At 40.1% G+C, this 25801-nt stretch overlaps 1 protein-coding gene across 9 annotated transcripts in view; it reads right to left on the reverse strand.

The window, feature by feature from the left end:
• Window positions 1–24189, reverse strand: part of ptprjb.2 (protein tyrosine phosphatase receptor type Jb, tandem duplicate 2) — a 39262-nt gene extending 15073 nt beyond the window's left edge. Inside the window, exons 1-16 of one of the 9 annotated variants that reach the window (XM_071503942.1) lie at window positions 23934–24189; window positions 11956–11977; window positions 11480–11674; window positions 10982–11242; window positions 9633–9893; window positions 9188–9448; window positions 7394–7654; window positions 6526–6786; window positions 5936–6196; window positions 5491–5751; window positions 4623–4883; window positions 4033–4293; window positions 3588–3848; window positions 1685–1945; window positions 692–952; window positions 103–363 (exon numbers count right to left, since the gene is read on the reverse strand). In XM_071503942.1, coding sequence (XP_071360043.1) covers window positions 103–363; window positions 692–952; window positions 1685–1945; window positions 3588–3848; window positions 4033–4293; window positions 4623–4883; window positions 5491–5751; window positions 5936–6196; window positions 6526–6786; window positions 7394–7654; window positions 9188–9448; window positions 9633–9893; window positions 10982–11242; window positions 11480–11674; window positions 11956–11977; window positions 23934–23999 — 3676 coding nt within the window. In that variant the 5' untranslated portion in view covers window positions 24000–24189. Of the gene's footprint in view, window positions 1–102; window positions 364–691; window positions 953–1684; window positions 1946–2129; window positions 2391–2719; window positions 2981–3587; window positions 3849–4032; window positions 4294–4622; window positions 4884–5490; window positions 5752–5935; window positions 6197–6525; window positions 6787–7393; window positions 7655–7838; window positions 8035–9187; window positions 9449–9632; window positions 9894–10981; window positions 11243–11479; window positions 11675–11955; window positions 11978–23933 lie in introns of those variants that run through there. The other 8 variants (XM_071503869.1, XM_071503932.1, XM_071503922.1 and 5 more) reach the window with 8 other exon arrangements.
• Window positions 24190–25801: the final 1612 nt, after the last annotated feature.

Below are 25801 nucleotides of genomic sequence, written 5' to 3' on the forward strand. Positions count from 1 at the left end.
CAGGATGAAGAAAAAAGAAGGGATTTAGAGCAACCAAACACAACACTGATTGATGAAGCCATCTAACGTTAGAAATGAGTTTAATACAGAAGTATGGCTTACTTGTAACTGAGGTGAATGTGTAAGGGTCTCCTTCTGTCTCATTGTCTCCAGCAACAGCTTTGACTGTGATTGTGTATTTAGTACCAGGGATCAGGTCTGACAGCACAGCAAAGACATCGTTTGTGTATCTAGTCATCAGTTCTCCACCATTGTGCCACTCCAACCTGTACATGAACACCTCACCAGACGGTGAGGTCCAGCTCAGAGAAATGGAGGAGGTGTTCTGTGACACAATATGGGGGTTCCCAATGATACCAGGCTCTAAAGAGGAGCGGAGAGGAGAGGATGTGAGTAAAATATGTGACACTTAATTGTGATGTGCCTGTTGGTTACAAAACCACATCAGTAACATTTATATATTAAATGTGTTTTTTAGTTTTCTGATGCTCATAAAAATTGTTACATCATTTGTTTTTATGGAGGAAGAGATGAAATTAGAAGCAACTACTGCAAGAACATAAAAAAATAAGAAAAGTAGTCACACCAAGAAAGGTAAACTGCAAACATTAACATTTTTACGAAAGAAGCAGTGAAACACAAAACAATGTAGAGGCACCATGATCAGTAAAATTCATATTCATCATCTTACTTGTATACTTAAAAATCTGTGCCATTTCACTTTGTGTTTGGTTATCTCCAGCCACTGCTATGACAGTAAAACTGTACTTCACTCCAGCAGTCAGCCCAGTGATATTTATTTTTGTTTCAGTGACATCGACCGTGCAGTTAGTTGTTTCATTACTCCACTGTACTCTATAAAAGGAGCGCTCTCCGTTTGGTTCGGCCCACATCACGTACACTGAGGATGTTGTGATGTTAGTGGCACTGAGGTTCGAGACCACTTCAGGCTCTGTCAGGGAAAATGTGTTATATGAGCAAATAAACAGCTTTTAGAATCATTTTATCAAGCATCCCCTTTGAAAATCTATTAAATTTGTAGTAACAGTCAAAACAAGACACATGTAGCGACGTCATCAAGCTGATTCCATGTAGCTGAAGCTCATTTAGCTTCTTTTTTATCATCAGCATTTTCATGTTGCCACACTTCTGAAGGCCGACACTCAGGATCATCCTTAACAGGTGACGGAAACACTTCATCTGACTTATAACAGAGAAACAGCAGCTTCACATAGAGACTGACTTTCCAGTGAACAATGAAAAGTAAATCAACCCTGTGAAGGCAACTCAAATCAGCTGTTGTGTCCATGACCTCATTCTTTCAGTCCCTACCCAGAAACTTCAGCCAGAGCTACTGAGCAACAACAAAACTGGACCAACAGAAATCCAAACCTTTGCCTCACTGCTGAACTCTCTCATCATCACTGTGGTCCAGTTCAACAGCTTCACTGCAGCTGATCCCAAAACAGCATCAGTGCAACCACTCACTGTCTCACCCTCCTGTGAGGATACAACCCTGAGATACCTGCACTTCTCCTTTGAGAGGACTTGTTATTCTACACCTGGACTTGTCTTATATTAACCCCTCAATGTCGTCCTGCTTGTTATCACTGCAGAGTCCTCTCCACCAGGTCTCCTCAGCAGACCTCCTGACAGTATCAACCACATTTTAATGCTCACTTACTTGTGTATTGTACAACAGTGGTGCTCTCTCCGTCAGTATGGTTATCATCTGCCACTGCAGTAACACTTATATTATACTGGACACCAGCAGTCAGATCACTAATGGTCCTCCATGTTTCAGACACATTTACACTCTTATTGACATGTCCACCTGTCCACTGTACTCTATAGAAGGACGTGTTTCCTGCTGGTTCAGTCCAGTTCACAGACACAGAGGATGTGGTGACGTTTGTGACAGTGAGATTTCTGACTAGTTCAGGCTCTGTGAGTGCAGGATAAACACACGATGAGGGAGAGGAGACACAAGAAAATCAAGAGCCAATAAATAAAATAAATAAATAAAAACCCTGATTGTAGCAAGAACAAAACAGGAGAGCACAGCTGCCCATACAAACAAGCTACATACAACAAAAAGCTGTAATTCAAAATAAGTAATATTTTGTTACTTGTGACTGAGGTGAATGTGTAAGGGTCTCCTTCTGTCTCATTGTCTCCAGCAACAGCTTTGACTGTGATTGTGTATTTAGTACCAGGGATCAGGTCTGACAGCACAGCAAAGGTATCGTTTGTGTATCTAGTCATCAGTTCTCCACCATTGTGCCACTCCAACCTGTACATGAACACCTCACCAGACGGTGAGGTCCAGCTCAGAGAAATGGAGGAGGTGTTCTGTGACACAATATGGGGGTTCCCAATGATACCGGGCTCTAAAGAGGAGCGGAGAGGAGAGGATGTGAGTAAAATATGTGACACTTAATTGTTATGTGCCTGTTGGTTACAAAACCACATCAGTAACATTTATATATTAAATGTGGTTTTTAGTTTTCTGATGCTCATAAAAAATTGTTACATCATTTGTTTTTATGGAGGAAGAGATGAAATTAGAAGCAACTACTGCAAGAACATAAAAAAATAAGAAAAGTAGTCACACCAAGAAAGGTAAACTGCAAACATTCACATTTTTACGAAAGAAGCAGTGAAACACAAAACAATGTAGAGGCACCATGATCAGTAAAATTCATATTCATCATCTTACTTGTATACTTAAAAATCTGTGCCATTTCACTTTGTGTTTGGTTATCTCCAGCCACTGCTATGACAGTAAAACTGTACTTCACTCCAGCAGTCAGCCCAGTGATATTTATTTTTGTTTCAGTGACATCGACCGTGCAGTTAGTTGTTTCATTACTCCACTGTACTCTATAAAAGGAGCGCTCTCCGTTTGGTTCGGCCCACATCACGTACACTGAGGATGTTGTGATGTTAGTGGCACTGAGGTTCGAGACCACTTCAGGCTCTGTCAGGGAAAATGTGTTATATGAGCAAATAAACAGCTTTTAGAATCATTTTATCAAGCATCCACTTTGAAAATCTATTAAATTTGTAGTAACAGTCAAAACAAGACACATGTAGCGACGTCATCAAGCTGATTCCATGTAGCTGAAGCTCATTTAGCTTCTTTTTTATCATCAGCGTTTTCATGTTGCCACACTTCTGAAGGCCGACACTCAGGATCATCCTTAACAGGTGACCTCATTCTTTTAGTCCCTACCCAGAAACTTTAGCCAGAGCTACTGAGCAACAACAAAACTGGACCAACACAAATCCAAACCTTTGCCTCACTGCTGAACTCTCTCATCATCACTGTGGTCCAGTTCAACAGCTTCACTGCAGCTGATCCCAAAACAGCATCAGTGCAACCACTCACTGTCTCACCCTCCTGTGAGGATACAACCCTGAGATACCTGCACTTCTCCTTTGAGAGGACTTGTTATTCTACACCTGGACTTGTCTTATATTAACCCCTCAATGTCGTCCTGCTTGTTATCACTGCAGAGTCCTCTCCACCAGGTCTCCTCAGCAGACCTCCTGACAGTATCAACCACATTTTAATGCTCACTTACTTGTGTATTGTACAACAGTGGTGCTCTCTCCGTCAGTATGGTTATCATCTGCCACTGCAGTAACACTTATATTATACTGGACACCAGCAGTCAGATCACTAATGGTCCTCCATGTTTCAGACACATTTACACTCTTATTGACATGTCCACCTGTCCACTGTACTCTATAGAAGGACGTGTTTCCTGCTGGTTCAGTCCAGTTCACAGACACAGAGGATGTGGTGACGTTTGTGACAGTGAGATTTCTGACTAGTTCAGGCTCTGTGAGTGCAGGATAAACACACGATGAGGGAGAGGAGGCACAAGAAAATCAAGAGCCAATAAATAAAATAAATAAATAAAAACCCTGATTGTAGCAAGAACAAAACAGGAGAGCACAGCTGCCCATACAAACAAGCTACATACAACAAAAAGCTGTAATTCAAAATAAGTAATATTTTGTTACTTGTGACTGAGGTGAATGTGTAAGGGTCTCCTTCTGTCTCATTGTCTCCAGCAACAGCTTTGACTGTGATTGTGTATTTAGTACCAGGGATCAGGTCTGACAGCACAGCAAAGACATCGTTTGTGTATCTAGTCATCAGTTCTCCACCATTGTGCCACTCCAACCTGTACATGAACACCTCACCAGACGGTGAGGTCCAGCTCAGAGAAATGGAGGAGGTGTTCTGTGACACAATACTGGGGTTCCCAATGATACCGGGCTCTAAAGAGGAGCGGAGAGGAGAGGATGTGAGTAAAATATGTGACACTTAATTGTGATGTGCCTGTTGGTTACAAAACCACATCAGTAACATTTATATATTAAATGTGGTTTTTAGTTTTCTGATGCTCATAAAAAATTGTTACATCATTTGTTTTTATGGAGGAAGAGATGAAATTAGAAGCAACTACTGCAAGAACATAAAAAAATAAGAAAAGTAGTCACACCAAGAAAGGTAAACTGCAAACATTCACATTTTTACGAAAGAAGCAGTGAAACACAAAACAATGTAGAGGCACCATGATCAGTAAAATTCATATTCATCATCTTACTTGTATACTTAAAAATCTGTGCCATTTCACTTTGTGTTTGGTTATCTCCAGCCACTGCTATGACAGTAAAACTGTACTTCACTCCAGCAGTCAGCCCAGTGATATTTATTTTTGTTTCAGTGACATCGACCGTGCAGTTAGTTGTTTCATTACTCCACTGTACTCTATAAAAGGAGCGCTCTCCGTTTGGTTCGGCCCACATCACGTACACTGAGGATGTTGTGATGTTAGTGGCACTGAGGTTCGAGACCACTTCAGGCTCTGTCAGGGAAAATGTGTTATATGAGCAAATAAACAGCTTTTAGAATCATTTTATCAAGCATCCACTTTGAAAATCTATTAAATTTGTAGTAACAGTCAAAACAAGACACATGTAGCGACGTCATCAAGCTGATTCCATGTAGCTGAAGCTCATTTAGCTTCTTTTTTATCATCAACGTTTTCATGTTGCCACACTTCTGAAGGCCGACACTCAGGATCATCCTTAACAGGTGACCTCATTCTTTTAGTCCCTACCCAGAAACTTTAGCCAGAGCTACTGAGCAACAACAAAACTGGACCAACACAAATCCAAACCTTTGCCTCACTGCTGAACTCTCTCATCATCACTGTGGTCCAGTTCAACAGCTTCACTGCAGCTGATCCCAAAACAGCATCAGTGCAACCACTCACTGTCTCACCCTCCTGTGAGGATACAACCCTGAGATACCTGCACTTCTCCTTTGAGAGGACTTGTTATTCTACACCTGGACTTGTCTTATATTAACCCCTCAATGTCGTCCTGCTTGTTATCACTGCAGAGTCCTCTCCACCAGGTCTCCTCAGCAGACCTCCTGACAGTATCAACCACATTTTAATGCTCACTTACTTGTGTATTGTACAACAGTGGTGCTCTCTCCGTCAGTATGGTTATCATCTGCCACTGCAGTAACACTTATATTATACTGGACACCAGCAGTCAGATCACTAATGGTCCTCCATGTTTCAGACACATTTACACTCTTATTGACATGTCCACCTGTCCACTGTACTCTATAGAAGGACGTGTTTCCTGCTGGTTCAGTCCAGTTCACAGACACAGAGGATGTGGTGACGTTTGTGACAGTGAGATTTCTGACTAGTTCAGGCTCTGTGAGTGCAGGATAAACACACGATGAGGGAGAGGAGGCACAAGAAAATCAAGAGCCAATAAATAAAATAAATAAATAAAAACCCTGATTGTAGCAAGAACAAAACAGGAGAGCACAGCTGCCCATACAAACAAGCTACATACAACAAAAAGCTGTAATTCAAAATAAGTAATATTTTGTTACTTGTGACTGAGGTGAATGTGTAAGGGTCTCCTTCTGTCTCATTGTCTCCAGCAACAGCTTTGACTGTGATTGTGTATTTAGTACCAGGGATCAGGTCTGACAGCACAGCAAAGACATCGTTTGTGTATCTAGTCATCAGTTCTCCACCATTGTGCCACTCCAACCTGTACATGAACACCTCACCAGACGGTGAGGTCCAGCTCAGAGAAATGGAGGAGGTGTTCTGTGACACAATACTGGGGTTCCCAATGATACCGGGCTCTAAAGAGGAGCGGAGAGGAGAGGATGTGAGTAAAATATGTGACACTTAATTGTGATGTGCCTGTTGGTTACAAAACCACATCAGTAACATTTATATATTAAATGTGGTTTTTAGTTTTCTGATGCTCATAAAAAATTGTTACATCATTTGTTTTTATGGAGGAAGAGATGAAATTAGAAGCAACTACTGCAAGAACATAAAAAAATAAGAAAAGTAGTCACACCAAGAAAGGTAAACTGCAAACATTCACATTTTTACGAAAGAAGCAGTGAAACACAAAACAATGTAGAGGCACCATGATCAGTAAAATTCATATTCATCATCTTACTTGTATACTTAAAAATCTGTGCCATTTCACTTTGTGTTTGGTTATCTCCAGCCACTGCTATGACAGTAAAACTGTACTTCACTCCAGCAGTCAGCCCAGTGATATTTATTTTTGTTTCAGTGACATCGACCGTGCAGTTAGTTGTTTCATTACTCCACTGTACTCTATAAAAGGAGCGCTCTCCGTTTGGTTCGGCCCACATCACGTACACTGAGGATGTTGTGATGTTAGTGGCACTGAGGTTCGAGACCACTTCAGGCTCTGTCAGGGAAAATGTGTTATATGAGCAAATAAACAGCTTTTAGAATCATTTTATCAAGCATCCCCTTTGAAAATCTATTAAATTTGTAGTAACAGTCAAAACAAGACACATGTAGCGACGTCATCAAGCTGATTCCATGTAGCTGAAGCTCATTTAGCTTCTTTTTTATCATCAACGTTTTCATGTTGCCACACTTCTGAAGGCCGACACTCAGGATCATCCTTAACAGGTGACCTCATTCTTTCAGTTCCTACCCAGAAACTTTAGCCAGAGCTACTGAGCAACAACAAAACTGGACCAACACAAATCCAAACCTTTGCCTCACTGCTGAACTCTCTCATCATCACTGTGGTCCAGTTCAACAGCTTCACTGCAGCTGATCCCAAAACAGCATCAGTGCAACCACTCACTGTCTCACCCTCCTGTGAGGATACAACCCTGAGATACCTGCACTTCTCCTTTGAGAGGACTTGTTATTCTACACCTGGACTTGTCTTATATTAACCCCTCAATGTCGTCCTGCTTGTTATCACTGCAGAGTCCTCTCCACCAGGTCTCCTCAGCAGACCTCCTGACAGTATCAACCACATTTTAATGCTCACTTACTTGTGTATTGTACAACAGTGGTGCTCTCTCCGTCAGTATGGTTATCATCTGCCACTGCAGTAACACTTATATTATACTGGACACCAGCAGTCAGATCACTAATGGTCCTCCATGTTTCAGACACATTTACACTCTTATTGACATGTCCACCTGTCCACTGTACTCTATAGAAGGACGTGTTTCCTGCTGGTTCAGTCCAGTTCACAGACACAGAGGATGTGGTGACGTTTGTGACAGTGAGATTTCTGACTAGTTCAGGCTCTGTGAGTGCAGGATAAACACACGATGAGGGAGAGGAGACACAAGAAAATCAAGGGCCAATAAATAAAATAAATAAATAAAAACCCTGATTGTAGCAAGAACAAAACAGGAGAGCACAGCTGCCCATACAAACAAGCTACATACAACAAAAAGCTGTAATTCAAAATAAGTAATATTTTGTTACTTGTGACTGAGGTGAATGTGTAAGGGTCTCCTTCTGTCTCATTGTCTCCAGCAACAGCTTTGACTGTGATTGTGTATTTAGTACCAGGGATCAGGTCTGACAGCACAGCAAAGACATCGTTTGTGTATCTAGTCATCAGTTCTCCACCATTGTGCCACTCCAACCTGTACATGAACACCTCAACAGACGGTGAGGTCCAGCTCAGAGAAATGGAGGAGGTGTTCTGTGACACAATACTGGGGTTCCCAATGATACCGGGCTCTAAAGAGGAGCGGAGAGGAGAGGATGTGAGTAAAATATGTGACACTTAATTGTGATGTGCCTGTTGGTTACAAAACCACATCAGTAACATTTATATATTAAATGTGGTTTTTAGTTTTCTGATGCTCATAAAAAATTGTTACATCATTTGTTTTTATGGAGGAAGAGATGAAATTAGAAGCAACTACTGCAAGAACATAAAAAAATAAGAAAAGTGGTCACACCAAGAAAGGTAAACTGCAAACATTCACATTTTTACGAAAGAAGCAGTGAAACACAAAACAATGTAGAGGCACCATGATCAGTAAAATTCATATTCATCATCTTACTTGTATACTTAAAAATCTGTGCCATTTCACTTTGTGTTTGGTTATCTCCAGCCACTGCTATGACAGTAAAACTGTACTTCACTCCAGCAGTCAGCCCAATGATATTTATTTTTGTTTCAGTGACATCGACCGTGCAGTTAGTTGTTTCATTACTCCACTGTACTCTATAAAAGGAGCGCTCTCCGTTTGGTTCGGCCCACATCACGTACACTGAGGATGTTGTGATGTTAGTGGCACTGAGGTTCGAGACCACTTCAGGCTCTGTCAGGGAAAATGTGTTATATGAGCAAATAAACAGCTTTTAGAATCATTTTATCAAGCATCCACTTTGAAAATCTATTAAATTTGTAGTAACAGTCAAAACAAGACACATGTAGCGACGTCATCAAGCTGATTCCATGTAGCTGAAGCTCATTTAGCTTCTTTTTTATCATCAGCATTTTCATGTTGCCACACTTCTGAAGGCCGACACTCAGGATCATCCTTAACAGGTGACCTCATTCTTTTAGTCCCTACCCAGAAACTTTAGCCAGAGCTACTGAGCAACAACAAAACTGGACCAACAGAAATCCAAACCTTTGCCTCACTGCTGAATGATACCTGGCTGTAAAGAGGAGCGGAGACGACGTGAGTAAAATATGTGACAATTAATGTGCCTGTTTGTTACAAAAAGCACATCAGTAACATTTATATATTAAAGGGCTCCTCACAGTGTCAACCATTCCTGACAGTATCAACCACATTTTAATGCTCACTTACTTGTGTATTGTACAACAGTGGTGCTCTCTCCGTCAGTATGGTTATCATCTGCCACTGCAGTAACACTTATATTATACTGGACACCAGCAGTCAGATCACTAATGGTCCTCCATGTTTCAGACACATTTACACTCTTATTGACATGTCCACCTGTCCACTGTACTCTATAGAAGGACGTGTTTCCTGCTGGTTCAGTCCAGTTCACAGACACAGAGGATGTGGTGACGTTTGTGACAGTGAGATTTCTGACTAGTTCAGGCTCTGTGAGTGCAGGATAAACACACGATGAGGGAGAGGAGGCACAAGAAAATCAAGAGCCAATAAATAAAATAAATAAATAAAAACCCTGATTGTAGCAAGAACAAAACAGGAGAGCACAGCTGCCCATACAAACAAGCTACATACAACAAAAAGCTGTAATTCAAAATAAGTAATATTTTGTTACTTGTGACTGAGGTGAATGTGTAAGGGTCTCCTTCTGTCTCATTGTCTCCAGCAACAGCTTTGACTGTGATTGTGTATTTAGTACCAGGGATCAGGTCTGACAGCACAGCAAAGACATCGTTTGTGTATCTAGTCATCAGTTCTCCACCATTGTGCCACTCCAACCTGTACATGAACACCTCAACAGACGGTGAGGTCCAGCTCAGAGAAATGGAGGAGGTGTTCTGTGACACAATACTGGGGTTCCCAATGATACCGGGCTCTAAAGAGGAGCGGAGAGGAGAGGATGTGAGTAAAATATGTGACACTTAATTGTGATGTGCCTGTTGGTTACAAAACCACATCAGTAACATTTATATATTAAATGTGGTTTTTAGTTTTCTGATGCTCATAAAAAATTGTTACATCATTTGTTTTTATGGAGGAAGAGATGAAATTAGAAGCAACTACTGCAAGAACATAAAAAAATAAGAAAAGTGGTCACACCAAGAAAGGTAAACTGCAAACATTCACATTTTTACGAAAGAAGCAGTGAAACACAAAACAATGTAGAGGCACCATGATCAGTAAAATTCATATTCATCATCTTACTTGTATACTTAAAAATCTGTGCCATTTCACTTTGTGTTTGGTTATCTCCAGCCACTGCTATGACAGTAAAACTGTACTTCACTCCAGCAGTCAGCCCAATGATATTTATTTTTGTTTCAGTGACATCGACCGTGCAGTTAGTTGTTTCATTACTCCACTGTACTCTATAAAAGGAGCGCTCTCCGTTTGGTTCGGCCCACATCACGTACACTGAGGATGTTGTGATGTTAGTGGCACTGAGGTTCGAGACCACTTCAGGCTCTGTCAGGGAAAATGTGTTATATGAGCAAATAAACAGCTTTTAGAATCATTTTATCAAGCATCCACTTTGAAAATCTATTAAATTTGTAGTAACAGTCAAAACAAGACACATGTAGCGACGTCATCAAGCTGATTCCATGTAGCTGAAGCTCATTTAGCTTCTTTTTTATCATCAGCATTTTCATGTTGCCACACTTCTGAAGGCCGACACTCAGGATCATCCTTAACAGGTGACCTCATTCTTTTAGTCCCTACCCAGAAACTTTAGCCAGAGCTACTGAGCAACAACAAAACTGGACCAACAGAAATCCAAACCTTTGCCTCACTGCTGAATGATACCTGGCTGTAAAGAGGAGCGGAGACGACGTGAGTAAAATATGTGACAATTAATGTGCCTGTTTGTTACAAAAAGCACATCAGTAACATTTATATATTAAAGGGCTCCTCACAGTGTCAACCATTCCTGACAGTATCAACCACATTTTAATGCTCACTTACTTGTGTATTGTACAACAGTGGTGCTCTCTCCGTCAGTATGGTTATCATCTGCCACTGCAGTAACACTTATATTATACTGGACACCAGCAGTCAGATCACTAATGGTCCTCCATGTTTCAGACACATTTACACTCTTATTGACATGTCCACCTGTCCACTGTACTCTATAGAAGGACGTGTTTCCTGCTGGTTCAGTCCAGTTCACAGACACAGAGGATGTGGTGACGTTTGTGACAGTGAGATTTGTGATGATTGCAGGTTCTGTATGGGAGAGACAGGTGGGTGGGGGAGAGAATTCACATATAAGGTTGTAATTACTTATCATCAGCATAACATGGTATCATCATCCCACCCAGCACCCTTTCTTCACATTTACGAATACAATAGACCTGCTGATTCTGTAGCAAAGCTGTAGGTACTATGCTGTCTGAAAGACAAGTGTTTGCTGACAGATTAATTTCTGGAATATAAGCAATTCACCAAAGTAAAGAGACTTACTCAATGTGACCTTTTCACAGCACTGAGAGCAATTAATTGAGATTTGGTAGACAGCTCCAGGAGTCAGACCAGTTAGAGAACCATTTCCTGAGATATTACCCCCAATGGATAAGGTGCAGTTTGGTCTAGATACAAGGCTGACTGTTGTTGTCGTTGTTGTTAATGTTGCCGTTTCATTCCTGTAACACTTCCTTTCTGAGAAACAGAAGAACAAGAAGAATAAAGAACAAGAACGAGAAGGAAAGATAAGAACAAGATATGAGCACACATAGATTTTTAAAGGCTGAATTTCAGTGACAATCGCTTTGTTCCTTTTTACACAACAGATATACAGTATTAACAGATGATGCAATTAACAAGACTGTTTAACACAAAAAAAGCACTATATTGTGTGACATTTATTTGAATTCTGAGACAAAACAGCATGTAGTTTAACTGACTAAACAAAAATAAAGAGACAGTAAGTACATACTTACCAACACATTCTGCATTGGAGTTCTGTGGAGATGAGGACAGAGAGAAGCCAAGTAAATCATTTTTGCACCAGCAGAGGTCAGCATTGAGTTTTGAACAGCTTTAAAGCATCAAGCAGAAACTCAACCACCTGTCCAACGTCACTGGGAATCAGTGAATTTAGCAACCACTGACAGAACAAGCCTGTTGAATCAAAATAATATAAGAGTTTCTAAAATGCCAGCCATCAGTAACTCTCAGTAACTGGCGTTCTTCCTGTGAAACAGAAATGTGACACATCTGGATGGGGGATCAACCACAAACTTTGAGTTCCACATCATCTCTTGACACAGACCTTACAGCAGCCGCATCCTTGCTCTCATTCTCTTTATGGCTGCCAAAAAAACAAAGCATCTAACTGATCACAGCTGGAGTTGTTATAAGAAAGATATTTGAAAGACTGAGAGTCCAGGTTCATTGCCACTTAATTATGATTTTTCATATTTTATTTATTCTGTTACCATTCACTTATTTTATGTGTAAATAATACGAAGCTCTAAATACTGTTTCAAAGCCTTTCTGCACACCCAGGAATTAAATCTGATGGATAAATACTGATCCTTTGGGGCTGGGTATCAAACCTTAAAACAAGTGACAATTAAAGTCGCTATCACATACCTGGTTAGAGTCGCAGGATTGTTTATCTATATACTGGTCAAGTATTTATCAATCTAAATCAGAAAAGCTTTCAAACCTCAGGCATTTATTTAACACTAATGTATTAAACAGTTTAATCTATTTTGTCATTTCATACAGGCACAGATATTGACATCTAGCCCTAGTTCCTTACAATTTTATTATTTGCTGGTCCAAAAGCAGTCAAATTTAAGTATATGGCATCTAAACATAGGAGGAATCAGCCTGTAAATAATCCCAATCTTTACATTTTTAATAGGAAAATATTAGCTCCCACCAGTTCTCTAAGACCCACAAATTCATGTAATTCATATAGCTACGAGAAGAAGAAAGGTATTTTTCATTTTCACACACAAAAGCTCAGGATTGTGGCGTGGAGTCCCACTGCAACTGATGATTGTGTGTCAGTTGGTCCACTGTGTTGAAAGCAGCACTGACGTCTAAAAGAGGTAGAATGGAAAAATCACCTGCATCTTCAGCCAATAAAAGGTCATTACAAACTTTGTGAAGAGCTGTCTCAGTACTGTGGAATGATCGGAAGCCAGACTGGAACATTTCACACAGGTTACTATATATCACACATTTGTGCATGTGAACATACATGCATCACGTCCACATGCAGTAACTCAGACTCTGCATTTCTGCTGTGGTTATCACCTGCATCCTGCTATCAGGACTAAACACACAGGTCTGATTCCACATTACTTATTAGCCAAAGATTAAACAGCCCAGAGTTACTCACTGACATGTTGCCTTTCAATCTGTTTAACACACAGCTAAACATTAAATACATGGCATCATTGCTCAAACCTGCATCAATCTCTCCCCAACAAAGAACACAGATCAATCTGTGAAGGGTCAATCATTAACGCTCAACAATGACAGAATAGACTTTACCTTCATTCATTATAGTGTAGCAATGTGCAAACATTTTTTCTTATGTACAGAATCATACTTGCATTGTAAATCTTGCACCACATGCCTTGGAAATACTGTGCTTAATTATGGTAATGCTAATAAAGCAAACGTAAATTGTTTTATATGGAAAACAGCATCATAGTTAAAATAGACCTAACAACTCAAAAGTCATCAGACCAGGAAGCTGAGAAATAAAAGGTCTATTCTGTATTTAATGCCGTCCCTTCTACCCAACCATCCCTGGAGACCGGTGTCCTCTCCCTAATTTTTTCTTTTCTATTCACAGCATTGACCCTGCCCTTCCTCCTAGACCTCTGAGACTCTATTCTTCTGTCTTAAGTACAAGGGTGCCACACATAGAGTGGCGCACAAGGAGTTCAAAGGTTCATTAATCTTTGAGGACCTGATGGAGAGTCTCCGTATAAACTATTATTTCTATGTGTGTTTTATCTTTTAATGAAAATTGTATTTGATGAATGTCTTGAAGTTCTTGAAAGTCTCAAGGAAACTTCAAACATTAACCAGGTAGGTTGAAAAAACATTCTGTCACTTTGGGTGGATTTTGTACATTAACAGCAGTACTCATGAGGAAGTGTTCATCTGGATGACCACACTTCTGCTGTTCATGTAATGTGTTGGCGTGGCTAAGCTTCACACTAACGGCCTGTCAGACAGAGTGGAAATGGGTGTTTTCTGTAACTTATTCAAACGTTTTATTTTCCCACCATGATAGTGATGAAAAAGTACTCCCCCTATTTCTTTTTTTTCTTATTAACGGTTAGAGTTAAGATTGCTGAAAGCTGAATATGTATGTAGAATATATTCAGGACAGGAATTAAAAGGAATCAACTCCAGTGTTTAAAGTCTTAATTTTCACATGTACAGCATTTGTGGCATTTTCCTCATTTTGCTGTAAACAAGTAGTCTAAACAAGTTGCTAAGAAATGCCTGCATCATCATAACGCTAATGTGAATGAAGATATTGAAGCGAACAGAATCTAATCACCCAAATCCACTGTTGCAATCCATTTTACTCACTGTCAAAAAAATAAATCAAACAATATACTGATCATAATAACAAGTATTAGCTCTGCAACAAAAAGCCAGATATATGGTGAGCTTATGGTATTCCTCAGTGCCATAGAGGTCCAGAAACTCATACTGTTAAACAAAACGCACCCTCTCATTGTATCCATTCACATATTAAGTATAGGTAATGAACGTTTCTGGAACGTTTGTTAAAAGTCATTTTTGTGGAACCATGAGAGAACCTTAAGGTAGCGTTCCCTTAAGGGCTGACTTGTCATCAGAAGTTTGTATGCAAAATAGCACAGCCCAGGACCTAAAGGACTTCAGTTGGCTGCATGATTACTGTGACGTTATTTGTTACATTTGTGCTTTTCTTGCCACATGTAGAGATGCCATGAAAAAAGATAAGTCTTTGTGTGTATTGTTCTCTTTTAACATGGCTAGGTTAATTGGATTTTAGTTCAAAACCAGTATTATTATTGGTTAATTAACATTAGTATCTTGGTGCTGACAGAGAGTGAAACTTACTGACTCCTATCAGGCCTTAAAACATTGTGAGTCAATGTTTCAATCCTTGTTGGTGCAGACGGTTTTGTGTTCTCTTTAGGCCTCAACAACAGATACGTTTAGTAGTTTGCAGATGTATATGGTGTGCAGCGACCTTAATTTAAAATCGTAGTGAAAAACATTTTAAGTTAGCGGTGCTAACTTAGCGGACACAGCAAAACCAACTGCTGTCTGTGTTTGAACCGAATCATAATCAATTAAACCCCCTCCAGCTCCACAAGAATATTTTAAAGGTCACATTCCAGTATGAGAAAGCAGCATCTGACAATCTCATGTTTTCATCCAAACATTCATGTTAAACTGACCTCTGGGGATGCGACTTCTCTGAGCCGTGACTCCCGAATGTTTCATTTTCCTTGGCCCTCTTCCTAAGAGTCACTTATTTTCTCCTGACTAAATAAACAAAACAACGTCTCAAGCCATTATGACTTGGCACCGGCTCAGAGAGCCATAATAACCCAAGTTCCAACGTCTCATTTGGGAAATACTGCCCTAGAAACACTGAAGTTCAAATAATGGACATAATTTTTCTTATGAATCCTCTGCTAAACACATCTATACATCCTCCCTCCCTACTTTTAACCTTCATTTTTATCCAAAGGCTCATTATGATTTTTATTCTTTCATCTTTTTACTTTAAATATGTTATAATATGTTGTGTTTATGTAAATTCACAAGTAGTGGGGGCTTATTATCCTATTGAAGTCACTAAAAGTAAAGGAGGAAAAATACTTTCTGGTTGCTACTACACAAGGCTCAAAATCTGAAGATATACATTTCTTAGAAGTTCTCTAGTGTCACTTCTTGTAACCATTAGACACTTGAAGAGCAATATTAAATATGCAATGTGAAACATACTTGGCTGGGCCTCAGTCAATGACCTGTTTGCCCTGTGTACTGTATCTGTGCCCTTTGACTGGGCCCGTCTGCAGGAGGAGGAGGAAATGGCTGTACTGACCACTATATAAACATTACATCAACCCTAAAGCCAACCCTGCCTGCCACTCTCTGAATCCCTCTCATTCCTAACAGTCTGCCTTTGCTGCTCACCTCCTGATAACGCCCCAGTTCCTTCCTCCATAATAACACTCAGACCCAAAAACAATCAAAAAATCACCTTAAAAGCTGTTTGCTCAAGGATCAACCTATTTAACCTTAGATTCTCATAATCTGATAACTTGAAACAAAAACAGGCGGAAAAAAATTGCACAGTACTTTATTTCTGCTCCTTGAATTACGCAAAGTTGCATGAGGTTGAGTGGTTGCTGGTGATGCCCGTGTTGACTTGCTGAGTGGAGAAAAGGGATTTCTCCGCAGCTGTAAATTATGCAAAATCGTGTTACCTGACTCAAACCGAAACATTGTACAATTGTATGTGTGTGTGTGTGTGTGTGTGTGTGTGTGTGTGTCTTGAGGATTAGCAACCAAAATGCTGGACCCCACAAGTTTGGGGATACATTTATTGCTGTATTGCTGTTACTGGTTCATAGAGTTTGGTGTCAATTTCCAGCATAGGTCATCCAACTACAACCTGACTACAATTCTAATTAGCCAGAATAATTGAAAAAATCTCTGTGCATATGAATATTTGAACTATTTCATCAATCATATTGTATTTCTCTTTATGTTTAAAACTGAGATCATAGTGTGAGTATACTATATATTTTATAAAAGAATATGAAAAAACACCAAAACATCATCCATATCATGTGAGATGAAATTAGTGAAAGTTGCAATTCTCACTTTCTTCTGTCAGCCTCTAATAAATTGGCAGATTGTTCTTTGTTTGAAGTTGATTGTCTCTGTAGTTTCTCATGAACGGCCCACTCATTGTTTCTGTGCTACCATAACTTTCTGGCACTTCCTGAGCCCACCCACAGATTCCAGACAACATTAAGGACTTTAAAGTTAAGCACTATGCTGTACTTCATATGTCCAGTTAATTAAGGTCAAATAAAGGAAGACAAGAGCCTCACAACGCTGGCTTCAAAAAATCAACTCTTGACTCACTTAAAATGCTGTAGGTCAACTCAAAGCATCTCACAGGTTGTGCTGTTCCTTCCTCTGCTGTGTGCCATATGTAATTTTCTCATGCAACATTTGGGTTTATTTTGTATCATTACCCAAGATATTTTTTACCACTTGCAATATGCCTGAATCAGGCGTATGCCTCGCTTAAAGGTACAGTAGGTAATTGTAACCTAATACACTTTATCAAATTCAGTCTCATATCTCCTCATGCTCCGCCAGCTGTCCCTTCTGTACGTGTGCTGAAAAAAAATCTGGTGTTTCTACACAGCCCTGGCCTGGTAAATGAGAAATAAACATATAAATAAATATAATATATCATATAATAATAAACATAAAAAGTGACTAGTGACACCACTTGTCTAGGCAATCAGCAACAGGGGGCAAGGGAAAGAAGAAGAGAGGAGGGGAAATGGGCGAAAAAAACGTGAAGCCACGAACACCTAAAAACAGTTTGCTAAGCAAAGTGGAATTCTCTTTTTCTACATGCCATATCCTTTAGATATTTGCGTGATATTTGCATTCCATACAGTACAGCATTTGAGTCTAGTAGCATTTTGGTGAGAATGCAAATGGCACAACACTCCATGGGAGTAATCCAATATGGACATCCTCGTGTGAAATGCTATAGGAACATGAATCATACAACAATGCCGAAAGCCATGTCTAAAAATATCCACTGCCCGCTGAAAACTCCCTGCACAAGACAGCTTTAGCTATGAGTGTATTTGTCTCCAGGTATCAGCCTCCCACACCACAGTGCTGCTGCTGCTATCATCGGCCACATCAGAGGCTATGGAAATGAGTGACGTAGTATTTACTGTCCCCAGCACTGTGCTACACTGTTCAGAGTACTGAGCTGCTGGCTGCAGATACCCATCAGAGTACAATTTACTTGCCATTAGAGCTTCCTCCTAATGCTGCTGGCCATGCAGAAGGAGGAAGATGTGCATGAATGCGTACATATCCACACCCACAGGCCCTGGACACAGAGGGCTCGGTTATCACACTGATCATAGAAGTCAGTTAAATGTTTAAAATGTGTTAAAGTGGAGCGTGGGGTGTAATGTGTGCTCGTCATCTGAGAAGGATGAACTGAGAAAATGAAGTGTAGGTTTTGTATCTTTAGTAACTTGCCTCTTTGCAGTTTAGGGGTGTTACTGCTGCCTATGAATTACCAAAAAACTATGATTATATATCCTTTATCTGTTCTGAAGAACAGTGTATACTGGGATAGGCTGCTTCCCCATGTGATCCTGACCAACATGAAGGGTTTAGAAAAATTACATGTCCATGGATGTTTCTTCTTAATATTTTAGGCTTTTTAACAATCTTTAAGTTTCAAAAGTTATGTTTGACTCTCTCCACAGCTACAGTACACCACCTCTGTCTCTCATGTGCCAACATATACACTGCAGCGGCAAGTAGTTCTATTAAGCACGATCAACAACCAAGGATATGCTGCATCTTCATCAAGTGATTGCTAATTAAAGCCAATATTAGCTGTACTCAAGAAACAAATGAGGTTTCAATACCATGTAAAACATCCCTGTGATTTTTCCTTTCATGGTTTGTTATGGAAGGGTGTGATGGCTGGTACTTAAAACACTGTCCTCCCATTTTTTTTTTTAAATGCAAGGAGGCCAGTGTTATAAACAAGACTAGGTCAAAACATTGTATATAACTGGACTGTGTATGGTCAATGTGTGAAATGTAGTTGAAAACTGCTACTACTTTCCATGGAAAGTAATATGCCAATTAGCATATTCAAGACACCATGGCATTGTATTTGCATTCTGCCTAGTGTGGGCTGGTTGCAGCCCTTTATCTGTTTGCTTCTCTACTCCTCCCTGTGTTCACATATACAGTAGTTTAATACACTGTAATACCCAATAAAGCTGTCCTCATTTACATGTTTTTCTGTTCCTGTTGTCAGACAACGGAACAAGTATGAAGTAGTGACTGAAACGGGCCCATTAAGACTACATGTTAAACAGGAGTCACTTCCAAGCCATTTGCAGGGCAATAGTGGCAACTCCTACATAAAGTAGCTAATGTTTGTCCAAAAAGTCACTAGATTTGTTGCTCGGTGATTTTTTTGAAAAAAAGGTGTCTACACTGCCTGTAAACACCCCCTGATAATGGAATAGAAGCTGTTCTCCCCAAATCATTTTGAAAGATCCAGCCAACAAGATTTAGAGTCTACAGCCACATTAGCAGAATTTCATTATTTAGAATTTATTAGAAATTCATCGCAGTCCATTTAATTAAAGTGGTGACTGGCCAACATTGTGTGTTGCGTCTGGTATGGTACATCTGGTCAAGTGATCTTTTTTAAAACCAGACATTTCAGCACCTGGCTGTCACTGGCACTGAGTAACAACCCTATCAAACCATTATGGTCATTCTGTACCAATGAAGCATTTAAAATCCTCCTCAAAAGCACCCTAACACTCAATTTGGAAAGGCAGTATGACCAAGTAACAGAGAGACAAGTAAAACAAGAGAAAACTAATCATTTTCATCCCCTCCTAAGCCTTGCCTAGCCATGATTCGCTCAGAGGACACTGATAAAATGATAGCTATCTGCTGACAATAAGGCCTTTGAGGCTGAGAGAGGAGCCTATGTCTCATTTACATGGACTAGGGAACTGTGACTCTTTGTAATTCATTTTGTACATGCTGAACTTCCAGCCAGCCTGGGTCGAAGGCAGCGTGTTTGGGGGGATGTTAATTTGAAACTGGACTGTCTTGATATGGCTGAGTGGAGGGCGCGAGTGGGTGGAAAGTGCAGTATTTCACAAAGAGGGACTTGGTTTGTGACTTCTGCTTTTTAGACCAACAATGTGATGCAAGACAAGGAGGCTTGTGCTTTCTAATTCAGCTACAGTGAGAAGAAAACACAGTGGAAGAGAAACACTTGTCTTCAGATGAGTGTCTGACATCATCAAGTCATCAAACGTCATCCACATTTCACAGCAGGGTAAGACAGTAGAACGGCAGCTAGCTAGACAGCGTTCATCACACAGAGTCCATAGCCACAGACAGGCAGTTCTTTTTAAATGTTAGAAAACCTAACATTTCCTTGTTCCAAGATGTGTCCCACTGATAGCCGCATCATCATGTTCTCATTTCTGCAAGCTGTGAGGAGGCCACAGACAGAGAAAGACAAAATGAATGGAAACAGAGAGAGGCTCCGTACCATGATAAACTCATGCAAAGTGTTGTACTTTTCCTGGGTCATTAATGGGTGAGTGTTAAACTTTGCACGCCCTTCTCCTGACTCTTGACAAGCCACACTCTTTTTTTTAAAACCCATTTTAAATCCCATTTCAAACTGATCTGCATGATGGCCAAACAAATGGCATAAAAAGCTCCTTCAGACAAGAAAAAGATATACAGAGCATCAACTACTGAATAGACGTGTGTTTAATCTAGTGTTATATATAAATTTAAAAACATATATTAAACTTTAATGGTCCCCACTGGGAGATTAGGTTTGTCACAGAAACAAATGTAGAATGATTCAGAACAGAATATGGAAAAATATTTCACATGTAATCAGACAGACTCCTGACAAATCAAATGAACCTGTGAATCGATCAAATACAACATATATAATTGTGTGGTTCCCGGATGTGCTGCAGACCACTTCAGATCCAAAGATCCAAAGTGTTCAGCTATTTTGCCAAACTAGACCTCTTCAGAGATCCTGATGGTTTATGGGGTTAAATGACCTCCCTGTTAGTCCATCACAGCTCCACCCAATTACAACCTGAGCAGAGAGTACTCATCCTGACCAAGCGAGAACATCAGTGTGGGTGTGTAAGGTCTTTAAGTGTTATCCATCTCAGCACTCTCTATTGTTCAATCAGCCTGTCAGAGCCTGGAAAATGTCAATATGCAAAATCTTCATTTCAGGGAAATGTAGTATTTCCCCTTTTTCTACTGAAACTTCCTTTATGCTTTCAGCCAAGCTATGATTTCAAATTTACATTTTTGTCATCTCACTGGCAGAAACTAAATTCAACATCTGATGCTTCCTGAAGACTACCGAGAATTATTCATATGGTGACGCAAGTCCATCCATCCTCTCCGACTTGTTTACATGACTTAAGTGTGGCTCAAAGGTGTACCGCAAGTGTTGCTCATGTTGCCTGTTAACTTCCCGTCAATGTGTGAAAGGCGCTCAGACATAGGTGTGTACAGAGGAGCGACAAATTAAAAGAAAAACCTGTAAATGAGCGGAGAAACAGGATGGCAGTGCCCCCATTCATAGGACATGAGGGGTCACTGAATGGTTAGATGAAAATTATGTGAATTTATGGCCTTCACAGTCACCCAAATGTAAAACCTGCGGGAGATTTTGGATATCTTATCCACATCAAGACCTTACCACAAAAAAGATCCTACCTCAAAATGCCTCTCACTAGCTTGAAAATATGTTGCATGAATAAACTGCTTCAAAGGTGTGTATGAATGCAGTTTTCCATTTTATTTTCCTCATTTAAAATGTGTTTTTTTTTCCCCATGACGTTAAAGAAAAAAGATTTGACTACAACGATGAAACTGTTTGTGGTAAACAATTCTTTGACATAAATGACATTAAAACAGATAGCTCAAACTAATAATAATATCCTCAAGGGCTGATTCCAGGTGTCCAACAGCTGCAATGAGACAACCAGGCCTCTGATCTCTAATTTCATCAAAAGACAACATGTTTGAAGTATAGCAGATTTTGAGCAATAAAGTCCTGACTGTCTGGCGTCTGGCTGTCCTGTCTAACTTTGGGAGAAATCATCCCTGATCACAAGTCTCGGCTCAATATCATTTAAACAACAATAAAATAACATTTAAAGGGAAATAACACTAGATTCCTTTTGTTGCCTTAAGAAACATGTACAACACAAAGTAAATCTTCTGTACGACTGAATTACACAGCTATAACCAGGTATGTTATATGAGCATCATCAGTCTTTGAATCTGCCTTTCTCTACAGTAATAATAACTAACTGTACTGTGGCAGACTCACATTTGCATATGTGGCCTGTGTTGACTCTAGTAAACATGTGTATGCTTCATAGAGGTTGACTAATTTAATGGACCATTGGACCTTTACTTCCTATTGAAACAAATGCAGTTGCCTTGTCATCTGATACAGAATCGCTGTGTATTTCATGAAAATACAGAACTAAGCAGAACATTTTTTTTTGACCTAGGTCTTCTTACTGGCCTTTTCTGGAGGTTTCAACTGTACCTCCCAGTCTTAAAGGAGAAGAATGAACTTTCCAGCTCAATAAATAAGGGGATCATAGTCCACAACTATTGCTTGTGTATTTTGCAGTTTCATTTTACCAATGACAGAACAAAAAAACATACATTGCAAAAATGGTAATGTGCAGAGGTAGGCCATTGTGTGCAGGAGTAGAGGCCCATGACAACTTGATTTTTTCACCTGTTTTTGGAATTCAATTCAAATATGAGCGTTTTCTAAACAAATGCCTCTATAGTTATGTTCTGGTTAAGGTGTGGCAAATATTGTGGCTGTCCTTAAAGGAAGCCACTGCTGACTGCTGATTTGAGAATTACACAGTGATGATGAACAGTGACGAGTGGTGTCAAATCACACATTCCATATACCAAATGTACAAATAATCACCCAAACGCCCTAATTTTAAGGCTATGTCGCACAAAACTATCACACCACTTCTGTCACTTCTGCCTTCGCTTCAGAGAGAGTTTTGGTCATTTCTTTACTGGTGAGGACAGTCTCCTCAGTATTCACGCCACTAGTTAATCTATCCAGACAAATTACAAAAGAACTTGCACATAAATAAACTCAGCAGTTTATTAGGTCCAACTAAGCCAGTGTGTGTGTTGTGATTCCCTGGTGTGAAGATTTGAGGCTGCAGGACTGACAGGGTCACTGAGCTGCACCTCATTCCATTCCTGACCCCTTTGTGTTGGCCACACACATCCTCACATGCCATTCTTAACTTCTGTCAACCTCTCTGGCTCTCCAGAAAGACCTGTGGGACAAGGACAGGTGGGTCTGTGGCCGCTGGATGCCTCAGGCTGTGTTATGTAAGCTTTGCTCAGATGGACGCATTTTCGCACACTGGACACTGACCTGAGCAATCCTGAGTAATTAATTAACCAATGGAGAGATTTCAAGCAGAAAGCATCTCATTAGAGCGCCTGACTTAATCACCACAAAGGAATCAAGAATTGGAAAATGTTCAAAATGAACCATTTTTATTTCCATAAATAAGTCCAACATTGTTAGACCTAATATATTCTCTCCATGTCTTCCAACAAATAGCCCACTGTTGTTAAATTAATTAATTAATTACTTGCTGACATAAATTTAAATCCAATTAAAACTCTCAAAAGACCACTGTTCATCTTATAATAAATCATGACATTCTATCTGCCACCAGGATGAAATTGCTTTGAAACTGTTGGGATTTTTTTTTTTTTTTTTTCCATGTAAGTTTGAGTGCTGAACCAACTACAGATTACAGAGAGGTAAAGTTACTATTATGGCCCACAGTGTGGACTCTGTGATTTTGGTTCACAGCCGAGCAGCTACCTGCGCAACAGGTGCAGTCACAGCCACACAGTGTGATAACAACTGACCTTCACCAGCCAAACAAAGCGCCCCGTTGTCGTTTTTTATGGAAAATTAAAAAAAAAAAAAAAAAAATACAATCGCACTCTGTTTAATTTTGCTCAAACTGCAGATGAATGGAAGCTTTCTTACCTTGAGGAGAGCGATGAAGACCAGAGGAGTCCACAGAGAGACGCTGAGGCGCAGCAGCGGCTTCATGATGCCGCTCGCTTGGAGGAGAGATTTTCGTGCCTTTTTTTTTTTCCCTACCCGCTGAGTTGTGTCATGTCCAAACTTGATTCAGACCTTTAACTGCGACTATTTCTCACTCCTAACGCGCTCTGTCAAAATCGGAAGAACTAAAAGTGAGAGGGGGAAACTTTCTAACGGGGAGGAGCGGCCGCCGGGCGCGTCATTCGGGGAAGTTAAGCGAGGTCTGCCACTCCTCTCATCATCTGTTCACCAGCTCTGCTCCAGTATGTCCCACCGATGTGTCACAGCTTCGGCCGAATCGTCACAGCCTGCCTGAAATTGGGGGGGACTATGAGGAAAGGGCTTCCCGGTCATGCAGAAATGAAAAAGAGTCATCCCACATTCTTGCCATAACTTGGCCACGCAGGGTGAAGGAATGTATCCGCGGTGGGGTCCTTTTACTAACGCCACAAAAAGCTGAGCTGCCAAGGCAAATGTTTTCAATAAACTTCCCTGATGTTTCTGGCTGAGTTTTACTGCTACAAACAAGCCATGTCAGTAATTTCACATGAGCAGGGGCGTAGCAAGGAAATTCTGAGAGGGGACTTCTGGGAGGACACATGGGTGTCTTAGGGATCGTCCTGTTATGTCCAGGGACCATTTTCCATTTTCACTAAGAAAAACCTCTGGGCAGCATAAACACATCTGTGAATCTTTAAGAAAATGATTGAGATACAATTTGTGTTTTTTAAATCACTGATTAATCTATAAATTACTTTAATTTATAGGTAAATTTTTAAATGGTAAATCGTTCATCGCATGTTCCAAGACCCCAAGGCAAAGTTTTCAAACTGTGTATTTGTCTGATCACCAATCCAAACCTGAAACGTATTCAAATAACAGTGAAATGTGCTCAGCGGGTCATCCATTAATCAGAAGGTCAGTGTTTTGATTCCCATGATGGCTATTTCATCAGTTTATGGGTGTGATGTATGTGTGTGTGTGTGTGACTGGGTGAATGTGGCATGTATTGTAAAGTAAATTGCTATATAAGTGCAGCACATTTACCAAATACAGAAAAATCCTTGTATCTGACATCCTGGAAGCAGAGTGGGTTTCACATTTTTGTCGGATAAATTATTTGTGATTACTAATTCTGTTGAAATTGACTTATTTTAGTCGGAGGTCAGGCTGGTAGAGCTGATAAAGCTTCAGAGACTGCTAAAGGAATAAAAGGACACTTGCGATTTGTATCTGCTCTGTTATGTTTCTACACCTCCTCTCTCTCCACTAAAGAAGGAATAAAATAAAGTACAGGAGTGTGCATGATAAGAGCTAGTCCTGAAAAGTTTATTAATAGAACATTTTTATCAGCTATGTCACAGAGCCCTGTACAGGAAACAGCAAATAACAGACAACTCTTGTGCATGGACGGCTGTGAAAACAGCCAGCAACCCGCCTTGTGACGCTATGTAGAAGAAAAAAAAAATGTAAGAAATTATGGTGACTTTTCATTGTTAAAAGGGACTTGACTACTTGAATATTAACCTCCTCTCAAGGCTCAACTGCTTTAACAAGAAAGTGATTAACATGGTGAAAACATGTTTATTACAGGAGTATTTTAGTCTAGCCCTCCAGCTTCTCAACATTTGCATTTTGACATTTGAGTCCCTGATACAATATCAAATAGATATGGAGCTCACTGGGAAGATTAAAGGATATGTTCAACATTGTCAAGTCCATCTCTTAACAAGCTGCAGGTGCCCAGATGTGATCACAGGGGGGTACACTTGCTGGGCATTTCTGCCTGATACACACCTCCAGCAGTG

The sequence above is a fragment of the Trachinotus anak genome, unplaced genomic scaffold, assembly GCF_046630095.1.
Source record: "Trachinotus anak isolate AG129_WGS33_773 ecotype Australia unplaced genomic scaffold, CSIRO_AGI_Tana_v1 ptg000002l, whole genome shotgun sequence".
Lineage (NCBI taxonomy): Eukaryota > Metazoa > Chordata > Actinopteri > Carangiformes > Carangidae > Trachinotus > Trachinotus anak.